At 47.0% G+C, this 22,927-nt stretch overlaps 2 protein-coding genes across 2 annotated transcripts; one reads left to right on the top strand and one right to left on the bottom strand.

Annotated features, from left to right (window-relative positions):
- The first annotated feature begins 6,725 nt into the window (after positions 1-6,725).
- On the top strand, positions 6,726-17,380 carry LOC139321150 (synaptosomal-associated protein 25-like). The gene is made up of 8 exons (XM_070949782.1): positions 6,726-6,765; positions 9,404-9,544; positions 12,196-12,237; positions 12,372-12,420; positions 13,328-13,445; positions 13,952-14,080; positions 14,548-14,692; positions 16,357-17,380. Exons 2-8 carry the CDS (start codon positions 9,473-9,475, stop codon positions 16,423-16,425), a joined length of 624 nt encoding a protein of 207 aa, XP_070805883.1. The 5' UTR covers positions 6,726-6,765; positions 9,404-9,472; the 3' UTR covers positions 16,426-17,380.
- A 29-nt stretch (positions 17,381-17,409) lies between these two features.
- COX7A1 (cytochrome c oxidase subunit 7A1) lies at positions 17,410-20,416 on the bottom strand. Its single transcript, XM_070949780.1, has 4 exons — positions 20,306-20,416; positions 19,060-19,146; positions 18,360-18,444; positions 17,410-17,692 (listed from the first exon to the last, which is right to left on the bottom strand). The coding sequence occupies exons 1-4, from the start codon at positions 20,318-20,320 to the stop codon at positions 17,637-17,639; spliced, it is 243 nt and encodes an 80-aa protein (XP_070805881.1). The 5' UTR covers positions 20,321-20,416; the 3' UTR covers positions 17,410-17,636.
- Between the last annotated feature and the right edge of the window lie 2,511 nt (positions 20,417-22,927).

Genomic DNA, 22,927 nt, shown 5'->3' with positions numbered 1-22,927 from the left:
CTTTCCTTGCAGACATTTTATGACCCAACTAGAGAACTTCATCAGTCTTAGGAGGGAGTGGAGTATGCAGAAGGAGAATTGTGGGGTTGTTGGTGGTGTCTGAGCTTGATTTTCTTGCAGACATTTCATCACACAACTAGATAACATTATCAATGCTAGGAGGGAGAGGGGGAGGGGGAGGACAGTGGGGTCCTTGATGCTCTCTGAGCTTGGTGGTTTCCTTGCAGACACTTCATGACCTAACTAGATAACTCCATCAGTGCTAAGAAAAAGCATCGAACCAACTGAAGAAGCTTCCTTGTTGATAAGCAGGAAAGCCACCAAACTCAGAGATCACCAAGGCCCCACATTAGAAGGGCCTTCTTTACCTTGCTTCTTCGGAGCCCAGGGAGGGCCGGTTTTCCAGCAGGGCTCAAGCCCCAGTTTCGGTCTGTAGACGGATCGACGGGGTTGTAAGGAGGGGCAACGGCCCATTCGTCCTATCTTGGGGACATCGCCGTCTCCTTTGATGGATGTGCTGCCTCTGCCGATGAGTCACCCGGGCCGAAGTCTGGACCAGCTTTGAGTCAGTGGAAGGTGGCCGTGACTCTCCTTGGCTGGGGGAAACAGAAGGGATTTGAAAATGATTGGAGTGTGGAAGGGAGCGGGAGGGGGTCTGGAGGGCTTAAGGTGGAAAATGATATCCATCTGTCCTATCTATCTACCTATCATCTATCTACCATATATCCCTATAGCTCTATGAGTGTGTGTATGTTTGTCTATATCGGTTATATCTACCTACCTATTTACCAGTTATCTATCTCTATATCTATTTATCTCTCTCCCTCTCTCTCTCTCTCTCTCTCTCTCTCTCTCTCTCTCTCTCTCTCTCTCTCTCTCTCTCTCTCTGATTTGTTTGTCACCTGTCTCATCTAGAGGCAACTTCTGGGCAGCTTACAAACATTAGAAACTGATAAATGTAAAAATTATAAAAGTAATAATAACAAACCAAATAATCCTTACAAGAACAGCCGCGGAGGAGGGGAGCACGAGCCACATGGGGAGAGGTGGGGGGGTCTTGTAAGAGAATTCGATAACCCCCTGCAGAGTGGTGCATCTGCATTTGGGTTTCAGGCTCCAAGACATCACAAAGAGATTCTCTGCCTAGAATAAAATGACCATAAAACATTGGATGAGAGTTTTCTGCTGGAATACCAAGACTGTTTGAAAAGCAGCCTTCTCTATCCTGCCCTTGTCTCCCTCTGTGTGTGTGTGTGAGTGTGTTTTTGTGGGTGTGTTTGTTTTGTGTTCCACCCTGTTTGAGAACCACCTGCGAGAATAAAATATCCTCCCAGGGGATTTTTGAAACCAAGGATGAAAATGGGCTGCAGGTGACAGCCGAGGCTAGGTGTGCTTGGTGTTTTCTTGCAAAGAAAGCTCCCCACAAGCAACCTTCTTCTTCCATCAGACCCCGAGTGGTATCTTTTGGCAAGTTTTTTCCCCCCACCATCATCCACGCCTCCAGGCTTCGGTGATGGGGTTTGCCTGCAAGTGTGCCAGCTGTCTTCGGTGTCTCTGACACCCACTCTGTTTTTGGAGAGTTCAGTAGAAACAGGAATAAAAGTTGCATAACAAGAAATCAGCCTGGATTTTAATCTGGGTTGTCACACAACGATGCTTCCTTGGCAGGGAATGGATCTCACCTTTGAATCGCTGTCTCTCCAAATAAAGCCAGATTCCCGCAATACATTTTTTGCAGCCACGATGTAGGCAAGATGAGACTGACATTTGCAGCTATATATGTGTTGTGAGTAGCCAACTACGCATTCAAAACACCCCACCCCCCCAATCCACAGTGAATTTATTCCACTGGCACCCAACAACATACACCTCCCACTTTTTCTGAAATTAATTTATTCCTTGTTTGTATTGCTTTCACAAACACAAGAGAACACAGCAAGTGCTAAATATTCATCTGGAGAAAAGAAGCTTGGCTTCCCTGATTTCTCTTTGAGGCCAAACAAGCAGGTTTTTCCCAGAGATTTAAGGGGGAGCCGCAGAGAGGGACGCCCCTGGGATTTTGAACCAAATGTAACTTGTCTCACTTTCTCGAGTCGTCTTCTGACATTTTCTCCATGGGGATCCCATGTTGGCACTTGTTCTGCGTTTTTGGTGAAACGGATGAATACTGAAGAAAAGTGAGAAGACCACAGAGCCATTGGTCTGGAGTAGGGAAGAGGTTACCTACCAGCCAAGAACTAAAAAAAATTTTCCTGACAGCAAGGACAATTAACCAGTGGAACGTCCTGCCTCCAGAAGTTGTGGGAGCTCCATCACTGGAGGTTTTCAAGAAGAGGTTGGAGAAGCATTTGTCCGGAATGGCATAGGGCAGGGATGTCAGAAGTTGCTAAGGTTGGACGCCTCTGGGATAGGATCTCCTGCTCGAGCAGAGGGTTGGACTAAAAAGCCTCCAAGGTCAAAACAGAACTGTTGTTCTGTTTTGTCCAAATTCCCTTTTCAGATAGACTGCCATTCTTCTTCTTCTTCTGCCTTCTCTTTTGTTCCTCAGGGGGAACCTGGACCGTCTTTGGCATTTGCCAAACTGGAAGTTATCAAGCTGCGGTGCCCAATTACCCAAAGATGTTGCGGTTGCCGTGGTTACCAAGACATCTGCTGGGTAACCAAGAGGTTCCAGTTGCCCCGGGTTACAGAGATGTCCAAATTGCCAGGTTACTGTGCCAAAAAGCCCAGGATGTATCAAAATCTCGGCCCAGCATTAAGACCGGCCAAAGTTCACAGGCCTGCCACCCCCAACCTGACCCCCTAACCCTCCGGCTCTACATGCCTCATGCTGGAGGAAGGGTCCCTGGGGGCTTAAAGTTCATTGTGTCAGCCTCAGAGTTCCTCAGGTGACGGCACCAACTTGCCATCTCCATCCTCCTGGCCTCTCATCGGGTTGCCCTTGGCAACAGCATCCCCTGGAGGGAGGGAAGGAGAGGGTACCAGCTCTAGCCCTGCCCCACCCTTTCTTTTTTCCCAACCAGGCAGCCAATGGGGAGATTCCACTGGCTGCCTTTCAGGGTCCCTGCCCAATGGTCTCCCTCCAGAGGCGGGAGCCAGGCTGCCTTGATCTTGGATGGGAAGGCGTGGCTCCTTTCTGGATGAAGCTTGGGGTGAACAGAGAGCAGGAGAAAGGCAGCGAAGCAGGAAGAGGTATGTGGGGATGGGGGCAATGGGGGGTGGGTGGGTGGGGCGGATATCAAGGTGGTGGTGGGCTGCAGAAGGAGACCCCAATGGATGGAAGGACCTTTAGGAAAGTCAATCTTTGCCACAAGTATCCTTGCCAATTTTCCCTGGATGCTGAACTTGATGTAAAGCTGATCTGGTGTTCCTGGGTTTTCCCCTGCGGACAAACTCCAATTTTTGGGGGGAGCTGCTGCCTGATCCCAGATCCCTTGCAAGCCTCTTTCTGTGATGCGTCAGAGGCAGCCAAAGGAGTTCTCCGACTTCTCCGGCAACCTGTTGTTTACTCCTCTCAACAGGACCGGTTGGCAAATTGGCAAAGGGTTCGGAGCTCTGTGGTTGAAAAAGTGAATTTGCCAGGGAAAAAAAAAATTGCCAGGAAGAGTCAAAACCAGGAGGTGCCTGGGAAGATGGACAGTTCTTCGTGAGCCTTTTGAGCTGTGTGGCAGCCCAGCACAACAGCTTTCGGGAACCGGGGAAGTGTGTGTCCCTCTGTGTGTGTGTGCAAGGTTGTTTGGAGAAGGAACCAGCCAGATAGTGAAGACACAGAGCTGCCATCTTCAACTTGGCGCCCTCCCGATGCCTCGCATTACCCCCACCTCTCCAGCTTCATGGAGACCCCAAAATAAGAGCCCAGAGTTTGTTTGTTTTTTTCATGTCCTTGCAATGTGTAGCCCAGGAACTTCCTACAGGAAGCTTGCCAATTTTGCTTTTCCCCAGAGGATCCAGTCTGGAGGTGGGATGGAGACGGATCCGTGTCTCTTTGGAGGGTCTTTCTGTGGAGCTGCTTTTTCTAGGTTTTTCCATATGTGAAGGGTGGGGATACATCTGGTCTACCCAGCCCCACAGCTGGATAAGTTGGTTAAACTTTTCTCCCGGGTGTCTCCTGAAGAAGAATTGGTATTTAAGGGTTCTACCCCTGTTTTCTCGCTTGAAATCAAATTCATGTCCCTGGTTTGTCTTTCAACTTTCGGCTTTCGGCTTTTCCCTCTTTCCTCGCAATTCTCACTTTTCTGTTCTAGACTTGGAGATTCCAGTTGCAGAGGGTACTGTAGGTTTGGTTTGAAAGGTCAACCTGTGGCGTATCAGCCTGCTCCCTTGCAAATACGGGCTCCTTCCTTCTTATGCTTTCTTGATTTCAAGATGCTTCAGCTGATCTTTGCAAAGAGGCCTCTTAAACAGATGGCGCCGGTAACGAAGTTAGCGCGTTCTCGTTATACTTTGGACCCTTCTGGATTCATGGCATACATTTTCACGAGTTGGGGGTATAATTAGACAGGGAATGCTCTCAGTTCAAATGCATCTCTCTGATGCAAAAGGAAAAAAAAAGAACCTCCAAAAACCAACTCTGTGCCACCCAAAAAAGATGGAATAGAATTAAGCTATGAGTTGGAAGGCAATAAAGTAGTTTGTCCCATGCAGATTGAGCCAAGCTGCAGGGACGGTTGGGGTCGGCTATCATCCTAGTTCTGCAGGCTGAGGGCATCTGGACAAGTTCATGGAGACGAAAGCACATTATTAAACAATGATGGAATGAACCCAAACTGCTCAGAGTCACTTTGCAGAGTGAGTTGAGCGGTGTGATAGATGATAGAGATAGATAGATAGATAGATAGATAGATAGATAGATAGATAGATAGATGATAGATAGATTGATAGAGACAGCTAGATAGCTAGATAGCTAGATAGCTAGATAGAAATAGATGATAGATATGTAGGCAGGTAGGTAGATAGATGATAGATAGATGATAAATGATGGAGAGATAGATAATAGATATAAAGATAGAGAGAGATGATACATAGAGATTATAGATTAGATAGATCGATAGATAGATCGATAGATAGATCGATAGATAGATAGATAGATAGATAAGTAGGTTGATACATACATAGCTAGATAGCTAGATAGAGATACATGATAGGTAGGTAGGTAGGTAGAGAGATGATAGATTATGGAGAGATAGATACTGTAATAGATATAAAGATACAGATGATACATAGAGATGATAGATTAGATAGATAGATGATGATGATAATAGATAGATAGATAGATAGATAGATAGATAGATAGATAGATAGACAGACCCAGATAATAGATGATAGATGATACATGATAGATATAGCAATAGATAAATGTTAGATATAGACAGAGACATAGATAATAGATAATAGTTGATAAAGAGATAGAGACAGACAGAGAGATAATAGATGGAGGGATAATAGATATAGATTAGATAATGGTAGGTAGGTAGGTAGGTAGGTAGGTAGATAGATAGATAGATAGATAGATCGATAGATAGATAGATAGATAGATAGATAGAAGAGAGTGAGAGATAGCAGTTAGAGATAGAGATAGAAAGATAGATAGATATAGATAACTGATAGATAGATATCCTGTTTCCCCCAAAATAAGACCTCCCCTGATAATAAGCCCAATCGGGCTTTTGAGCGCATGGTAATAAGGCCAAGCGCTTATTTCAGGGTTCAAAAAAATATAAGACAGGGTCTTATTTTCAGGGAAACACAGTAGATATAGACAGACAGAGACAGACAAAGATAGGAGCGAGAAAGAGAGGAGAGAGAGAGAGAGATGATAGAAAGAGAGAAAAATGATAGACAGACAGATAGCATGTTGAGATGCTTGGCAACCACCGTGGTGTTGTGGTGCAGAAGTTGGACTAATCTGAGCAGACCCAGGTTCAAGTCTACCCCAGCTATGAAAACTCATCAGGTGATTTTACGCCAATCCTTCTCTCTCAGTTCAGCCTACCTGACAGGGTTGTTGTGGCGGGTTGTGTGATGAAATAGCTTTGTGAGGGGCTCTTGGGGAGCCGTGACAACCCTGTGTGGGCTCCTAAACTGAACAAAGACAAGAAGGAAAGGAAACCTTTATGTCACGGTACTCAAAGGACCCTCCTCTTCCCTCTCCGCTCCCCCCACACAGCCCCTTTTCCATTTTACAGCAAGTCAAAACGTTCTTCGGCCTGAGTCACTCTCAACAGCTCAATTAAACGGATGTCCTGGGTGCGCGTGAAACAGACGTCTCTTTTTTGTTTAAAATAATGGCCAAAACACGCGGCCGTCCCCACCGAGTCTGGAAAGGACAGCCATCCTCTGAAGACTTTCTTTGGTGGCCCCAATTTAATCCAGGCACATCTAGGGGGGGAAAAACCTTTTCAAAACCTTGCGTTGCTTCGATGGAAGATGGGGGTGGGATCACCGCTTTTGATCAATTTCCTTTTGTGTGTTTCTTCTGGCGGGGGGGGGGGCTCAAAACATGTCCAAACAGGGAATGAAGAGCAGGATGTACGGTGATGGGGCTCCCCCCCCCCCGGTCTTTGTCTGCTGGCAGCTTTAAAGGGCCGTTTCTGAGACATTTGCAATTTCCCGTTTTTTTATTCCTTTGAAGGTAGAAAAGTGGAGAAGGATGACAGGATGACTCTGAGTAGCCGAGAGGAAAATTTTGAGTGGGGCAAAGTTGCTGGAAAGGGATCAACTGACATTCGGAGTGCCAGATCCCCACAATCTGCTGTTTCTTAGCAGGTAGGCAGGCAGCCAGGCAGTCCTTGAGTTGTGACCACAATTTGTCTATGGAGATTCTCCATCATCCAGGTCACAGTTGTCCCAGAGGGGCTTTTTTCAAGAGGCAACTGGACTTTCTGTTTTTTTCTTTGAAGATGTTTCGCTTCTCATCCAAGAAGCTTCTTCAGCTCTGACTGAATGGTGGGGAATGGAATTCTTTATTCAGAGCTGAAGAAGCTTCTTCGATGAGAAGCAAAACATCTTCAAAGAAAAAAACAGAAAGCCCAGTTGCCTCTTGAAAAAAGCACCTCTGGGATGACCACAGTTAAAACCAGAATTTCCATTCTGGGCCTGATTTTACGACCTTTTTGGTCATAGCTCTTAAGCGAAACGTTGGAGTTTTGAAGCGAGTTATGTGGCTGTTAAGCAAATCCAGCTTCTCTCATTGCCTCTGCTGGTCAGATGTCTGCTGGGAAGGTCACCAAATGGAGATCACATGATATAAATCCATGCCGGTTGCCAAGTGCCCGAATTTTGATCATATGACGGTGGGGAATGCTGCGACGGGTCATAAGTGTGAGGACCGATCATAAGTCACTTTTCTCAGAAATAAGGACCGTCACTAAATGAATGGTTATAAGTCAAGGACTGCCTGTATACGTTTCTTGCAGGTCCTTTAGGGTAGAACAAGCAGCCTTGGAATTCACAATAAAAAATCTGGAAGCCTCTGCTCTTTAGAATAACCATCCAGGGAAAAGAAGCAGCAGTCAAGCCAAGCCTAATCTAGACTTTGGTAGAGCAGCCAGGAGGGCCTTGGAAAAGTTACTCTCAATCTATATACAGGTGGTTCTCGATTTACGACAGTTCATTTAGTGACCATTCAAAGTTACAACAGCACTGCAAAAAGTGACTTATGCCTGTTTTTCACACTTACTGTATGACCGTTGTGGCATCCCCCTGGTCATGTGATCAAAATGTTCAGATGTTTGGCACTGATTCGTATTTATGACAGTCGCAGTGTCCTGGGGTCAGGTGGTCCCCTTTTGCGACTGTCTGACTAGCCGACTTCATGGGGAAGCTGGATTCACTTTTCAAGTGTGTTTGTAACTTTAACAGCGGCAGGGATTCGCTTAAGAACGGTGGCAGGGAAGGTCGTAAAACGGGACAAAAGCCACTTAACAACTGTGGGGCGTGCCCCCCCACCCCTCCCATGAAGGATGCCCCTCCCGAGTGGGCCCCTTTGCTGTCCCCTCCTTGCCAGAACTTTGTTTTGATTTGCAAACTGATCTGAGCCCAGCTTGTTGCAAGAGGTGGAAGAACTGTCAAAAAAAAAAAGGGGGGGTTGACACCCCCACAAGGATGCTTATGGAAGGTAGCAGATGGGAGAGAGCCCCCCCTCGCCCCCCTCCCTCTCTTCCCACACCCCGGAGCAAAGCCTTGTCTTCTCCGGGAAGGACACCGGCAGCTTCCCAAGTTCGCAGCTATAAATAAGCGAAGTTTTTCAACAAGGGGCGTTTTTCTGTTTTGCAACGCGGCGCCCGCCTCTCCTCCTTTGTGGAAAGTGACAGCGGCCCCGGCTTTTGTTCTCCGGAGGCATCCCTGGGCTCTTTCTCTCGGAGGACCCTCCTTTCCTCCCCCCCAAGTGCTATCTTTGGCTGCCGGGAGGGGGGGGGTCGGCTCTGTGCCTCCCCCTCCTCCGCCTCTTGGCGTAAGATCCGCGCACAAAGGCAACACCTGTTCTGCAAAGCCGGGCCGGGGATGCTCGGGGGGGGGGGGGGGGGCTAGGCAGCAGAAGGTGGGGAAGACCTGAGCTTCTGGGGGGGGACTCTGGGGGTGGCTGTTCCTGGCTCCCGACCCGCGACAGCTGCGCTTTTTCCCACGCGGTAATTACACGCTTGGGATCCGGCGCGGGGAGATTGGGATCGCGAGGGCGGGCGGGGAGGAAGGGGCTGCCTGCGGGGGCGGGGGGGTGTTGCTGCGGTCCTCCCTGGTTGAGTTCCTCTTCTTGGGGTGGGGAACAGCAACAATATATATATATAGAACAGCCGCCCCCCCCCTCCCGAGTGGGTATTGCGAGGTGGAGCAAGAGCGGCGTGGCAGCTGAAGAGTTCTGTCCCTCCGTGTCACCGTGGGGTTTTTTTTTCCCAGGCGGAGGATGGCGAGACCAGGCACTGGAAGGGAAAGGGGCTGTGTGGGTGCATGCGTGGGTGCCTATCCATCCATCCATCCATGCATGCACAGGTACCATAAATTCAGTACTTTGGTTTATGAAGGGCTCTTTTTCATTGCATTTTCATTATTTTGTTTTGAATCCTTTCGATGCTTCGCTTTGAGGATCTTTTTTTGGGGGGGGGGGCGGAATTTATGGGCAGGCCTATAAATGTAATAAGTAAATCAACAACCCACTTTCTAGTGCTTGGTACAAAAGCTCAAGGAGCCTGGGATTATTATTATTTTTTTAAGCAGGTTTCTAGTCCTCATGGCTATAAGGTCATTTTTTAATTCACCAAGCCAGCTGGGGAATTCTGGAAGTTGAAGTCCACTCACCTAAAATGGCCAAGATTGGGGAAAAGTGGGGTAGATCATTTCACGGATGGGCTGCCCACCCATATTTCTCCCCTTGGTGCAACCTCTCCCCTCCCCCCATTTTCTTTTGCAGGAGACGCTGCCCTTCCCATCCGAGGGTTCCCTCTCCCTCTCCCTCTGCGCTGTCCAGGGGGATCCCAGCATGGCAGCCCACAAGGTGGCAGGACCCGAGTCGGAAGACCTGGAGCAACGGATCCATCACATCAACAATGAGGTGGGGGGCTTTGCCATGGCAGACAAGAACCCCGAAGCCCCTTCCTCTTAACAGCATGGCCGTTGCCCTCACCAGGAAAGGGGGCAGAGGACCAACAGGACACCTGGCAGGGCGGGAAGCATTTCGCTTCAGCCCGATATTTTTTCTTTACACTCCTTCCTTCCTTCCTTCCTTCCTTCCTTCCTTCCTTCCTTCCTTCCTTCCTTCCTTCCTTCCTTCCTTCCCTCCCTCCCTCCCTCCCTCCCTCCCTCCCTCCTTCTTTCCTTCCTCCTTCCTTCTTCCTCCCTCCCTCCTTCTTTCCTTCCTCCTTCCTCCTTCCCTCCCTCCCTCCTTCTTTCCTTCCTCCTTCCTTCCTCCTTCCTTCCCTCCCTCCCTCCTTCCTTCCTTCCCTCCCTCCCTCCCTCCCTCCTTCTTTCCTTCCTTCCTCCTTCCTTCCTCCTTCCCTCCCTCCCTCCTTCTTTCTTTCCTTCCTTTTTCCTTCTTTCCTTCCTTCCTTCCTTCCTTCCTTCCTCCCTCCCTCCCTTCCTTCCTTTATGAATTTATTTGCTTTTTGTAAACAAAAGCCAGAGAGCAAAACTTCCAACTTGTTACAGGAAGTCCTTGATTTACAACCATTCATTTAGGGACCATTCATAGTTAAAACGGAAAAATGTCCCATTTTTCACACTTACGATTGTTCATCCCCATGGTCACATGATCAAAATTTAGACTCTTGCCAACTGTCTCATACATAGGACGGTTGAAGTATCCCCGCCTGGGGTCACGTGATTTCCCCCTTTGCTGCCACCTGACAAGCCAAGTCAATGGGGAAGCCAGCTTCACTTAACCACCATGTGACTAATCTAACAGGCAGTGATTCACCTAAGACAGCGTTTCTCAACCTTGGCCGCTGGACGACGGGTGGACTGCAACTCCCAGAATTCCCCAGCCAGCTCTGCTGGCTGAGGAATTCTGGGAGTTGAAGTCCACCCGTCGTCCAGCGGCCAAGGTTGAGAAACACTGACCTAAGAGCTGGGGCAAGAAAAGTCGTATAATGAGACAAAACCCACTTAATAACTGTCTTGTTTAGCAATAGAAGTTTCAGGCTCAGTCGTGGTTATAAGTTGGAGACTGCCTGTATATCCCTGTGCATCCTCTGACCCGATCCGTGGTTCCTCCCGCCACCCTCAAATTAAATAAAATTGCAGGATCAAGTTGTTTAGTGTGGATTAGGAAACCGCTAGGAGGTTTGTCAGGACTCCTGCAGGTTTAATTAATATTTTGCTCCTTTGAAATGAGCAGCTTCCTGAGCCTGGAAATAATTCGTATTTCACAACGTTGCAGCTTGACTAGCAAATAACTGGTTAATGGCCCCTTAGCTGTCCTTCAAGAGGCTTGCATTTTCTTATTTTTCGATTAGCAGGACGGTGCTGTTTTTTTTTTTAATACAAGGAAAGAAAATTGTAATTAAAGCCATCCAGTTGCAGGGCAATTAAACAGCAGTTTAATCAACAGTTTACTAGTCATGCCACGTGGAACAAATACCAATTAATGGCAGAGGCCTCCAGCAAAAAGCTTCTAATTAAAGTTTCAGCGGAATTTTCTCTTAACCTCAGAGACGGAAAACCACAAGGAAGGACTGAATTCCAGACTTATTTTATTAAGGGCTGGACAGAAATTTAAATCAATGACGATTGAATGAAATCTAGAGTCTGAACGGTATACAGATAATTCTCAACATTGTCTTCATTTAACGACCCCATAATCCCTTGCAGGGTGGAGCCTGGGCAACTGAATGGAGCTAGCAGAGAATTTTTTAATCGCCGGATGCCCTTCTTGTCGCCAATGCGGAGTTTTGTTCAGCAGATATTTTCTCAAGTGTGCCCAGAGAGAGAAATATCTGCCTCTACCTAGGATCGAACTCACAGCCTCCTGATTGTGAGGCAAGAGCTCCACCTCTAGGCCACCGGACCACTCCTAGATAGTTCTCAACATACGACAGTAAATTTAATGACGGTTTAAAGTTGCCATAGAATTGAAAAAAGTGATTTATGGCCGTTTTTCACACCTACGACCACCATAGGGTCCCTGTAGTCGACGTAATCAGCATTCAGATGCTAGGCAACCACTTCATACTTATGACAGTTGCTGTGTGTCACGATCACCTGATCCCCCTTTGAGATCTTGTGACCAGCAAAGTCAAGGAAGCCAGATTCACTTAACAACCGTGGCAAGAAAGGTTGTAAAAATGGGGCAAAATTCACTTAACAAATGTCTTGCTTAGCAACAGAAATGTCGGGCTCAATTGCGGTCGTAAGTCGAGGACTACCTATATATGTGGAGCCGGAATATCCGCTGGATTTTTCCTTTTGCAATCGATTTGTAGGTCCTGACAGCACCTGGAGAGCTTTAGAGCTGATTATGCCTATTTTTCACTTCCAATTAATGAGAAAAATTTGCAGAATAGGCAGCAGAATCTGACTCTTTAAAAAAAAAACACCTATTTTTTAAATCTGAAATTTTGGAACGTCTGAAATGGAGTTTCCAGGATTCTTAGTTAAAAAATAGATATATTTTTTTTAGTCCACTCTTTTGAAACACACAATATGGAAGGATAACAACTGTTTTTCTTTCCTAATATTGCATTCTTCTTTCCTTATTTTTTTCTGCAGTCTTTGGAAAGTACCAGGCGAATGCTGCAGCTGGTGGATGAGGTAAGAAACGAAGCGAGGGAGGAATGAATGGCTTGTTTATGACTAGATCACTGGGGAGGAAAAATGAGACGCCCATTTCTTGGAATTCTTACCAAGCCATTGTTCATTCTTGTTTATTTCTGATTTTCCAACAGAGCAAAGATGCCGGGATTCGAACTCTGGTTATGCTGGACGACCAAGGGGGTAAATTCTGAGGATTTATCGCAGTGTGAAGATTGCTGGATGATCCCCGCATCCTAAATTGCAGTTTCTTTAACCATGGTTTATGTGATGCACCCAAGTCTTATAAACCAGGGATCTCCAACTGTAGCAACTTTAAGACTGGTGGACTTCAACTCAGCCAGCTGAAGAATTCTGGGAGTTGAAGTCCACTAGTCTTAAAGTTGCCAAAGTTGGAGACCCCTTATAAACCACAATTACACCCCCATGTTAAATGAAATCATATTATGACAGCGTAAAATTTGAGCCTGCTCATTGCTTATCTGGTTGTATCAGTTCTGGCTGCTGCAAAGATATCAGAGAAGAAAGCAAAATAAATTCAGGCCCATCACAATCAGTGAATGAGTTGGTCCTCACCCTTATGACCGTCATAATTCCCCACAGATACACCATCAAAATTTGGACGTTGGCAACTGGCATGTATTCAGGATGGTTGTGGGATCAACCTTTGCAATTTTCCTGGCCAGTTTCCGACAAGTAAAGTCAATGGAGGAAAGCTGGATTCACTTAGTGACTGCATGATACGCTTAACAGTGAATCAACAAAGGTGGCGAAAAGGGGGTAAAATCACACATGACTCACAGAACGACCGCCTTGCTTAGCGATGGAAATTCTGGGGTGACAGGTGCCATGCAAGCAAAAAAAGGGGTGGAGCTTTAATTAATTTAATTAATCCTAGCTATCAGGTTGAGCACGAGCCACTTAACAACTGTGATGATTCACTTAACAACCACAGGATAAAATGGTCCCAAAATTTGCAGGATGGTTGCCTCCATCCTGACTCTTTGGATGCAACCGTCCCTCCCATATGGATGCCCTCAGGAGGGCCCTTCCCGAGCCCCGTATTCACAGTCTTCTCTCTCCCCCTCAGAGCAGCTGGACCGCATTGAGGACGGCTTAGACCAGATTATCCAAGACATGAAGGAAGCCGAGAAGAACCTCAGCGATATGGCCAAATGTTGCGGCCTTTTCGTCTGCCCCTGTGCCAAGTGAGTTCTCCGGTGGTCGTGGGAAACGGTTAAGCCAGGATTCGTGGTTTAAGCACGATGCGAGCCACGGTGGCATCTTGTCTGCATGTGTGTACGCAACACATCAGCTAAGTAGACCGTGCCAGATTGAAGCCGGGTGCTTCAGTCCTGGATTTCACAAGCCCTCTCCAAGGTGCAGGTTTGCAGATAGACTGCTTTTGCATAAGGAGGCTTTCCTCCTCCTCCTTGTGGCTCTCTGCTGGCTTTTCCTCCATGGATTTATTCTGCTCTCTCACCCTCCAAAGAAGGGGCCCTGGGCAGGGAGGGAAAGTCAAAGAAGTCAAGATGGCAGCCTAAAACAAAAGGGACCAGCCTTGGAGCGCATGGTGGTGGCTGCCATCTTGACTTCTTTGAGCCTCCGGGACCCCCCCCGCACCTCCCGTGTCTTCTAGGAGGGAGGCTCAGTGATGGTGGAAGCAAGGATGACAGCCGAAGTGGGTTTTTCTCTCTTCATTTCTCCATTCCAGGTTAAAGAACATGAAGGCCATGGAGGCCAGTAAGGCAGCTTCTGGCAACTCCCAGGATGTGGTGTCACAGCAGCCCATCATGATGACTGCCGGGACGCAGATGATGATGAGTGGGCCCTTCATCCAGAGGTAGGGCGAAGGGCCGGAGGAGGAGGTGGAGGAGGTGGAAGGGGAGGAGGAGGAAGACTGAGGGGTCCTTGGTGATCTCTGAGCTTGGAGGTTTCCTTGCAGATGTTTCATGACCCAACTAGGGAACATCATCAGTGCTAGGAGGGGGGGGGGTTGTGGAGAGGAAGAGGGGAATGAGGAAGAGGAGGAGGACTATGGAGTTCTTGATGCTCACTGAGCTGCATTGTTTCCTTGCAGACATTTCATGACCCAACTAGGGAACATCATCAGTGCTAGGAGGGAGTGGGGTTTGCAGGGAGGAGGAGGAGGAAGAGTTGGGGGAGAACTTGGGGACTCTTGAATGTCGTGGTCACTCCTTGCTAACACGAGCAAGTTGATCACCTGTGAATGCTAACTATGAGTCCCGGAATCCGTCCTTGTGGGAGGATGTGCTCCAAATGGATCCCTGCACGTCTGTTCTTGCCCAGGATAATGAAGGACGACGTGGAGGAAGAGTTGGAGCAGAATTTGACCCAGGTGGACAGTATGCTGAGTAACCTGCGCAGCATGGCGGTGGACATGAGCAACGAAATTGATGTCCAGAGCAAGCAGGTGGAGAATATCAAAGAGAAGGTGGGTGATGTGCCCAGCCTGGGTTAAGGCGCAATTAATTAGGATTGTAAATGTAACATCCAAATTCATACCTTGAATAAATGACACGGGTTAATGGGTCACCTAGCAGAATTTGAAAAGAAAACGAAAAGAAAAACCGCAGTCTAGAATAGATCAGTGGTGTGTCTAACCTTGACAACTTTAAGACGCATAGACTTCAACTCCCAGAATTCCCCAGCCAGCCATGCAGTCCAAGGGAGGGCCTTCTCGGTGGGGGCTCCCACCCTCTGGAATCAGTTGCCCCCGGAGATAAGGAGAATCCATGACCTCAATGCCTTCCGTCGTTCCCTTAAAACCCATCTTTTCCAGCAAGCCGGGTTGGCTTAAGAAGAAATGTTTAAATTCTTTTAATTAGTTTGTGATTTCTTAACTTTCGGGCCAAAATTTATATATATTTTTAAATGTTTTTTTAATATTTATATTCTATGTTTTTTATCTTGGCTGTACACCGCCCTGAGTCCTCAGGGAGAAGGGCGGTATATAAATTGGAAATTAAATTAAATTAAATTAAACTGCAAGCCAAAGTCAATGTATCTAATTGCAAGCTATCCCTCCACCATTACCATTTGCAAGGGGCTTTTAAGAACCGCAGAGGTATGGTGTCTTTGCAGCCGTTATCATTATTTTTTGAAATCATGGCAACTGCTCAGATTTTTTGGGCCAGGGAGGACAAACGCAAGCATGTATTGGAGACGGGAATGGGGGTGAGTGAGAATTAATAGTGATTCTTTTAAAAAAAGTTGTCTTGGTGTAACGTGGGGTTGCGGTGTGGGGGTCGATGGTGCAAAGCCAGTAGCACCACAGCTGTGATGGCGATGACCTGCTTGGCTCTGTCCCGTTCATTTATTGGAGCGGGGCACTTGTATTCTTCCTTTGCTCAATGTTCTGGAACAGAGACGATAAGATTTATTGATTAATTGATTGGTTGGATTGGATTGGATTTGTGTGCTTAAAACCACTCAATTAGCGACTATTGGGAAGTTACAACGGCACAGAAAAAAGTGATCGATGACCGCTTTGTACACGCATGAGCCTTGCACCATCCCTGTGGTCGCATGAACCAAATTCAGAAGCTTGGCAACTGACTCATATTTATGACGGTTGCCATGTCCCAGGGTCATGTGATCCTCTTTTGCGACCTTCTGACAAGAAGAGCCAATAGGAGAGGCAGATTCACTTAACAATGGCAGTAATTCACTTAACAACGGTGACAAGAAAGGTCGCAGGATGGAGCTCCACTCACTTAACAACTGTCTTGTTGAGCAGCAGAAATTGTGGTCTCCATTGGGATCGTAAATCAAGGACTTATCTGTAGGTTGCTGCGGCTATTCCTTGCTTCAACAGCAGAGGGCGCTATTGCTTTATTATTTAAAAAGCAAAAGCTGTCCCCACGGTTACCTTGGCAACCATTTAGATCAGTGTTTCTCAACCTTGGAAGCTTGAAGATGGGTGGACTTCAACTCCCAGAATCCCCCAGCCAGTCCACCCATCTTCAAGCTTCCAAGGTTGAGAAACACTGATTTAGATAGAATACAGAATAACAGAGTTGGAAGGGACCCTGAAGGTCATCTAGTCCAACCCCCTGCTCAGCGTTCCTTCATTTTCTTCTTCTTCCTCCTCCACAGGCCATTGCCAATGTGATCAGCATCAACGAGGCCAACAACCAGACCACCAAGATGCTGAAGAAAGCCTGAGGCCACTTTGGCCCCTCGCCACCCCCCCCTGCTCCCCCCCCCACTTCACCAAATGCAACCACAGTTACCAACTTCCGTCCTCAGCTCCAGAGTGGATGCCAAGCAATTTAAACCAAGTTTCCTGCGTGAATCTCATCCATTTTCTGAACCAACATGCATGCTTCCTGGTTGCTAAAGTGATGCCCACGCAAATGGCAAGGGAGGGGGCCTCACTCGAGCTTTGGCCCCAGGGTGTGTGTGTGTGTGTGTATATATGTTTCCCTTGGCACAAGAACCCGCTGGGCTGTCTCGGTGCCACCCAGACCACCTCCTCTTTAATGGCTAAGACGGCCGATGAGCAGCCTCCACTCTTGAAGAGGAAAGAAACTTCTCTGAGAAACTGACTAGGCCGCTTCCCGGATTCCCCACGGGGGAAAAAGCTAGGAACGGCTATTTTTCAGCCCAATGGCAAAAATAAACATCCCCTCAATTTGGCTTAGTGAGGCCACGAATGTTTCTGTAGCTGAAGGCTACAGAACTTGGGGAAGCCAAGAGCCCTGGTGGGACACTTGAGGTCATCCAAACAGGGATGGGGGTGAATGCCGAAAGCGACAGGGGTGATCTCTTCTGGGGTATCAACCCGATGATGTGGCTAGAAGTGGGTCCATTAAAAAAACCATCAGTTTTAATTTATACTTAGGCTCCATCCAGCCTTCCTCCAGGGTCTGTCCTGGGGCAAGGGAGGAGAACCAATTTGCCCGCTTGGCCAGGCACGAGACCGGGCAAGGCTGGCATGGCCCAAAGAAGAGAAGGACCCAGGCCAGCGAGTGCAAGAAGGCAGCCCCCCTCCCCGTGTCCAGCCTGTGCACCACCCCTGAAAATGTGGCTTGGCTTACATGTCACTGTGGATTTCAACACTGTGCCTGTTTTTCTTTCCGTATTTTTTTAAAATCTGTTTCTGACTTACGACGTGCGTGATGGGTTTTAAAGTCCAGGCAAATCATGGTCTTTGTTGCGTCTGTTTATTCGTGTCGCTCTAGGCATCACATACACTTTGGGGGAAAAACCTCCACAGACGTTTCCTTGCTGGTTCGATCTTGCAAGTGCCCCAAAGTAGGTTTTGCTCTTCTCTGCTTCCGGAGTTTTCTAAACAGGAGCAGGGGTGGGGCAGGGTGGGGCGGGGTGGGGTGGGGGTCCCAGCAAGGTCTGGCCTTGCGTTCCCGGCTTCTTTCTCAATGCTTCTTGATTTTTCCAAGCTCATATATGCCATAGAGCGCATAGCTAATGCCTGGAGAGACATATTCAAAAACAGGCTAAGTTAAAACCCAGTTGGTTCTCGACTTACAACTGTTGGTTTCGTGAGCTGCCGCAGCACCGAAAAAAGCAACCAGTCACACTTATGACGGTCGCAGCATCCCTACGGTCACGGGATCACCATTTGTAACCTTCCCAACCGACTACTAACAAGTTAAGTTTACGGGGGAACCAGATTCGCTTAAGGACCACATGACTGGCTTAATGATGAAAGCGATTCGCTTAACAACAGTGGCCAAAATGGTCATACAATGGGGCAAATCTCACTTAACCATTGTCTGGCTTAGCAACAGCCTCAACTGGGGTCGTAAATCGAGGCTGACCTGTAATTTGGCCACTTTGTTCATCCGGCCGACCCCAGAGAACAATTTCCATGGGGCCTCCCTAGGCCCACCCTTGAATTGGGGGGTGGGGAGCAGCTGGGTTTCTATGACCGAGCTATGTGTGTTTGTGGGTCCGTGTGTACGTACGTTCCCCATAAGAGTCTGCTGTCAGTTGATGCCATTGTTGCTTTCATGCGAACCTTTGTCGCTTCACATTTTGAATTTTTGGACCCACCCACCCTCACCCCCCCCTCTGCAACCCCCCCCCCCGTCTTTCAGCCCCCAAAGCCCAGATGGGGAAGGGTCGACTTCACTCACCCACAGTTCCGATGATCATGGTGGCGCGATACATCACCATATCGGACATCCCCCCTTTCAGGTGCACTGGCAAATCGTTATCCGCCTGGGGTGGGAGGACGAGAGACCCCCACTTAATTCAGTGACGTCCACACCTCTTAAAAGGGCTCAGGCTGAGAAGCCCCACTTTGAGGAGGGGAGTTGTGGCTGCTCCAACTGCTCCTGGGCTGCTGAGTAGCCCCCAAAATAGACCTAGAACCAGTTAAAGCGCCAGACCAGAAACCAGGCGACAGTGAGTTCTAGTCCTGCCTTAGGCACGAAAGTCAGCTGAGTGACTTTGGGCCAATCACCAGGAGACGGGGAGTTCTAGTCCCGCCTTAGGCGTGAAAGTTGGATGGTGCGGCATCCTAGAATCATGTGATCACCACTTGCGACCTGGCCAACCAGATTCCAACAAGCAAAGTCAACAGGGGAAGCCAGATTTGCTTAACGACCGCCTGATTCACTTAACAACTCTGGCGAAAAGGATGTCAAATTGAGTGTGACTTGCTTAACAACCGCCTCGCTCAGCACTGGAAATTCTGATGCAACAAGCGCAATGCCAGTGGGGGCTTTAACGGCTTGGCTGCAGGTTGTAGGTCCGTCTGCCCACACTCAGGTTGAGAGCCTGGCAGCCGCAAATGGGGTCACAAGGATTGTGGGGATGTGGCCGACCTCTCACCTGGAAGAGCTTCTGATATTCAGGGACTTTGTTTTCCATTTGCCGGCCGGAGGTGGTGAAGCATCGAAGGGACTGTAAGCGAGTCACCTGTAACCAAAATAAGATCTAATAAAGATTTTGGCCCCTCCTCAAAAAATTCTTTTTTTTAATTTTACAAATCCATCAAGGAGAAAGAATAGAATAGAATAGAATCTGGAAGGGACCTTGGAGGTCTTCTAGTCCAGCCCCCTGCTCAGGCAGGAAACCGTATCTCATTTTTGGGCAGTCCCTCAATCTACCCCATACTATTATTAAGGGGGGGGGGGTTGCTGGGCATGGTTTGGTGGGCGTGGCAGGGGAAGGATTTTGTAAAATCTCCATTTCCTCCCCAATCCAGGGATAGGATACTGCAAAATCCCCACTTCCACCCGATCAGCTGGGACTTGGGAGGCAGAGAATAGATGGGGGCGGGGCCAGTCAGAATTTTTACTACGGGTTCTCCAAACTACTCAAAATTTCTGCTACTGGTTCCCCAGAACTGGTCAGAACCTGCTGAAACCCACCTCTGCCACCACTCCAATGCCTCCCCCTGCCCCAAAAACATTTGAGACAGGAAAAAGGCATCTGGGGGGGGGCAAAGGAGGGCAGCCCCTTGAGTTAGGGGCCGTAGCAAAAAAATAAATCATTTCCTTTCCTTTCCTCTTCTCGGGTTCAGAAAAATGCGGCCAGAGGAGCAGTTTGTGACTCGATCACAACCGCCTGTGCAATTTCTCTTCTGTTGTGGGCACAGGGGTGTATGAAAAGTAGACACCCCCTCCCCTCGGGTAGGTTGTGGGAAAGGAAACTAAGTTTGCAAGGAACTCACAAACCCTCCGAAAAAAGGTAGAAGGAACTTAGTTAGCTGTCAAAAGATCCAGTTGCCCCGCATGATTTTTCCCACTTCTGCTTTTTGCAAGTAAATAAGTGCAAAAGACCCTCAACCCCCCTCACACCCACTGGCATTTCCTGGGTGTTTTTTCCTTCCCCTGGGAGGACCAAAAAGCAGAATTGAAATGTCTTTCGATCGACCAGATGTGGCCAGCTGTCTCGCCTCCCACCAACCCAGAATCGGAGCTACAAGGGAGACCTGTTACTCCTCCAAAACGTTTGTTTGTGCGAATTGCACGGCCAAAGGGCACAGTTTGTTGTTGTTGGCTTTTTTGCTCAACCGCTGCAATGAACTGGTTTTTTTTTTTGTTTTTTGCTCCCCCCCAAATTCTGTTTTTACCAGCAAGGATCTCATTTTCTCCTGGGTCTCCTTCTCTCTGCTTTGCTCTTTCGCTCGAGGTGGGCCTCGTCCTCTGCGGGGGCCTCTCCAAGGATACTACTGCTAGTGCCAAAACAGCTGACGGGGGTGGAGACAGCTGGAAGTGGCTTGACCAGATGCCAGGAGTAAGGGAAGCTGGGAAGGTCAAAATACTAGTTGCAACTGAACGTCCTGCTCCCCCCAACACATACATCCGAAGGGGGAACAGGGGGAAGCGAGGGGGATCTTCTCCGCTTGGTACCAGATTTAAAGACCCCTGCCCCAAGTAATTGGCTGGGGTACAGAAGTCATGGTGCTCCACCACTGGAGGTTTTCAAGAAGAGACTGGACAGCCATTTGTCCGGAATGTCATAGGGCAGGGATGTCCAAGCTTGGCCACTTTTAAGACCTGTGGACTTCAACTCCCAGAATTCCCCACCCAGCGCAGGGGTCTCCACACGTGGCCACTTTAAGACCTGTCGAATTGGAAGTCCACAGGTCTTAAAGTGGCCAAGGTTGGACACCCCTGTTGTAGGGTCTCCTGCTTGAGCAGGGGGCTAGTCTAGATGACCTCCACGGACCCTTCCAGCTCAGTCATTCTTCAGCTTTGGAATATTTCTACAGATACTCCTCAAGTTATGACCATTCCTTTTGCAACCGTTCAAAGTTACAACAGCACTGAAACAAGTGACCGATTACCAGTCCTCGCACTTACAACTGTTGCAGTATCCCTTCTGTCCTGGGATTGCAATTGGGCACTCGGCAACCGGCTTGTTGCAATATTTTCAGGATCAGACTCAATAAAGATAATAGAAGTTAGAGATTTAAATATATTTCTCTTTAATCATAATAGGCATTCTATATTCGCTGAATATTCAAGATAGAAGCAAGTAAAATGGGGAGGATGGCTCCTTATATATACAAGGGGTGGAGCCAGGAATGGGAGTGGTAAATTATGAATACATTAAAGTCCAAAGAATAAGTTAACCCCTGATGTTCCATATATACATTATTTACACATTAGAGAATAAGGCATTTACATCTGACAAATCCCCCTCTAAATGCCGGTTCGTTATACAACACCAGTTACATTCAGATTCAGGACAATATAATACATATAATTTAGAAGTTAAATATTTGTGTTGTTTAGAAGGTAAGGGTTTTGTTAATATATCAGCTAATTGTTCAGAAGTATCACAATGTATTGCTTTGATGAATCCGTCTTGAGATAGTTGTCTCACGTGCTTAAATTTTATATCAATATGCCTGGACCTTTGTCCAATTGCATCGGATCTAGATATTTCAATGGCCGCTTTATTGTCTTCATGCATAATAAATGGTAAAGTAGGTTTCTTCCAAACATCTGTGATCAAATCATTGAACCATACAAGGTTATTTGCAGCTTTAGACAAGCAAACATATTCCGCTTCTGTGGTAGAAGTGGCTACCAGTTCTTGTTTACCAGTATACCAGTAAACTGGACAATCGTTCAATAGAAAAACATAACCAGAGGTACTCTTTCTGCATGATGTATCACCAGCCCAATCTGCATCAGCATAACAAGTAATTTTTGGTTCTTTGTCATTATTTGGTTCCAATATTAAACAAAAATCTAATGTACTTTTCAGATATCTTAAAATTCTTTTGACAGCTTCCCAATGATACAAGGTTGGTTTGCTAACATATCTTGACAATAAATTGAGAGGTAATGCAATATCTGGCCTAGTCCAATTAGATATATAAAGGAGTGAACCTATAACTGATCTGTAAAATGTGTTGTCTTTAAACTCAGGGGAAGATTCATCAGTGTTTCTAAGAAAATCAGTTTGCATAGGTGTGTCACATGTTTTGGCATTATTTAAGTTACATTTGTTTAGGAGTTCAATGATTTTATCTTTCTGAGTAAGTTTGAATCCCCTTTTAGTTTTGTTAATTTGTACACCAAGGTATTTATTCACTCTACCTAGTGATTTCAATGAGAAATGTTCGTTTAACTTATTTACAAAGATTTCCCTGCTCTCTTTATGCTTTCCAATATATAAAATATCATCCACATAAATTAATACAAATTCAATATGATCATTACTCTTTTTAACAAAGAAACAGTTATCAGCAGTGGTGGCGTTGAAATCCATGGTCTTAAGTACTTTTACCAAACAATCGTACCATCTTTTGCCAGATTGCTTCAATCCGTACAGACTCTTATTTAATAACCAAATTTCGTTCTTATTAGTGTATTGACTGTGTGGTGCTCTTACATATATTTCCTTATCTAATTTTGCGTGTAAGTATGCAGTCTGTATGTCATATTGAAACACGTCCAGATTGAGTGCAGATGCTACTACAAGAGCTGTTTTGACACTCTCTGTTCTCACTGTTGGTGAATAAGTGTCAGTATAGTCTTCTGGATATTTTTGTGCATAACCTTGTGCAACTAGTCTGGCCTTGTATAAGGTATTACCTCCTTCCAAATTCTTAATTTTATAAATCCACCTGGTACCTATAATTGTTTTATCCTTAGGTGCGATCGCAGGTGTGAATACATTTAATCCTTGTAAACTTTCCATCTCTTTTTCCATAGCTAGTTCCCATTTTTCTCTTTCT

Source organism: Pituophis catenifer, unplaced genomic scaffold (genome assembly GCF_029215685.1).
Source record: "Pituophis catenifer annectens isolate HBS135680 unplaced genomic scaffold, rPitCat1.0.hap2 SCAF_9, whole genome shotgun sequence".
NCBI lineage: Eukaryota > Metazoa > Chordata > Lepidosauria > Squamata > Colubridae > Pituophis > Pituophis catenifer.
The sequence above is the reverse complement of the archived record's forward strand: the minus strand, read 5'-3'. Positions and strand labels throughout refer to the sequence as shown.

Coding starts and splice junctions, on each gene's coding strand:
- COX7A1 (XM_070949780.1), bottom strand. Junction 18,445..19,059: donor AATATCAGAAGCTCTTCCAG/GTGAGAGGTCGG, acceptor CTCCCACCCCAG/GCGGATAACGATTTGCCAGT. Junction 17,693..18,359: donor CATGATCATCGGAACTGTGG/GTGAGTGAAGTC, acceptor ATGTCTCTCCAG/GCATTAGCTATGCGCTCTAT.
- LOC139321150 (XM_070949782.1), top strand. CDS start 9,473: ATGGCAGCCCACAAGGTGGCAGGACCCGAGTCGGAAGACCTGGAGCAA. Junction 12,421..13,327: donor TATGCTGGACGACCAAGGGG/GTAAATTCTGAG, acceptor TCTCCCCCTCAG/AGCAGCTGGACCGCATTGAG. Junction 14,693..16,356: donor TGGAGAATATCAAAGAGAAG/GTGGGTGATGTG, acceptor CCTCCTCCACAG/GCCATTGCCAATGTGATCAG.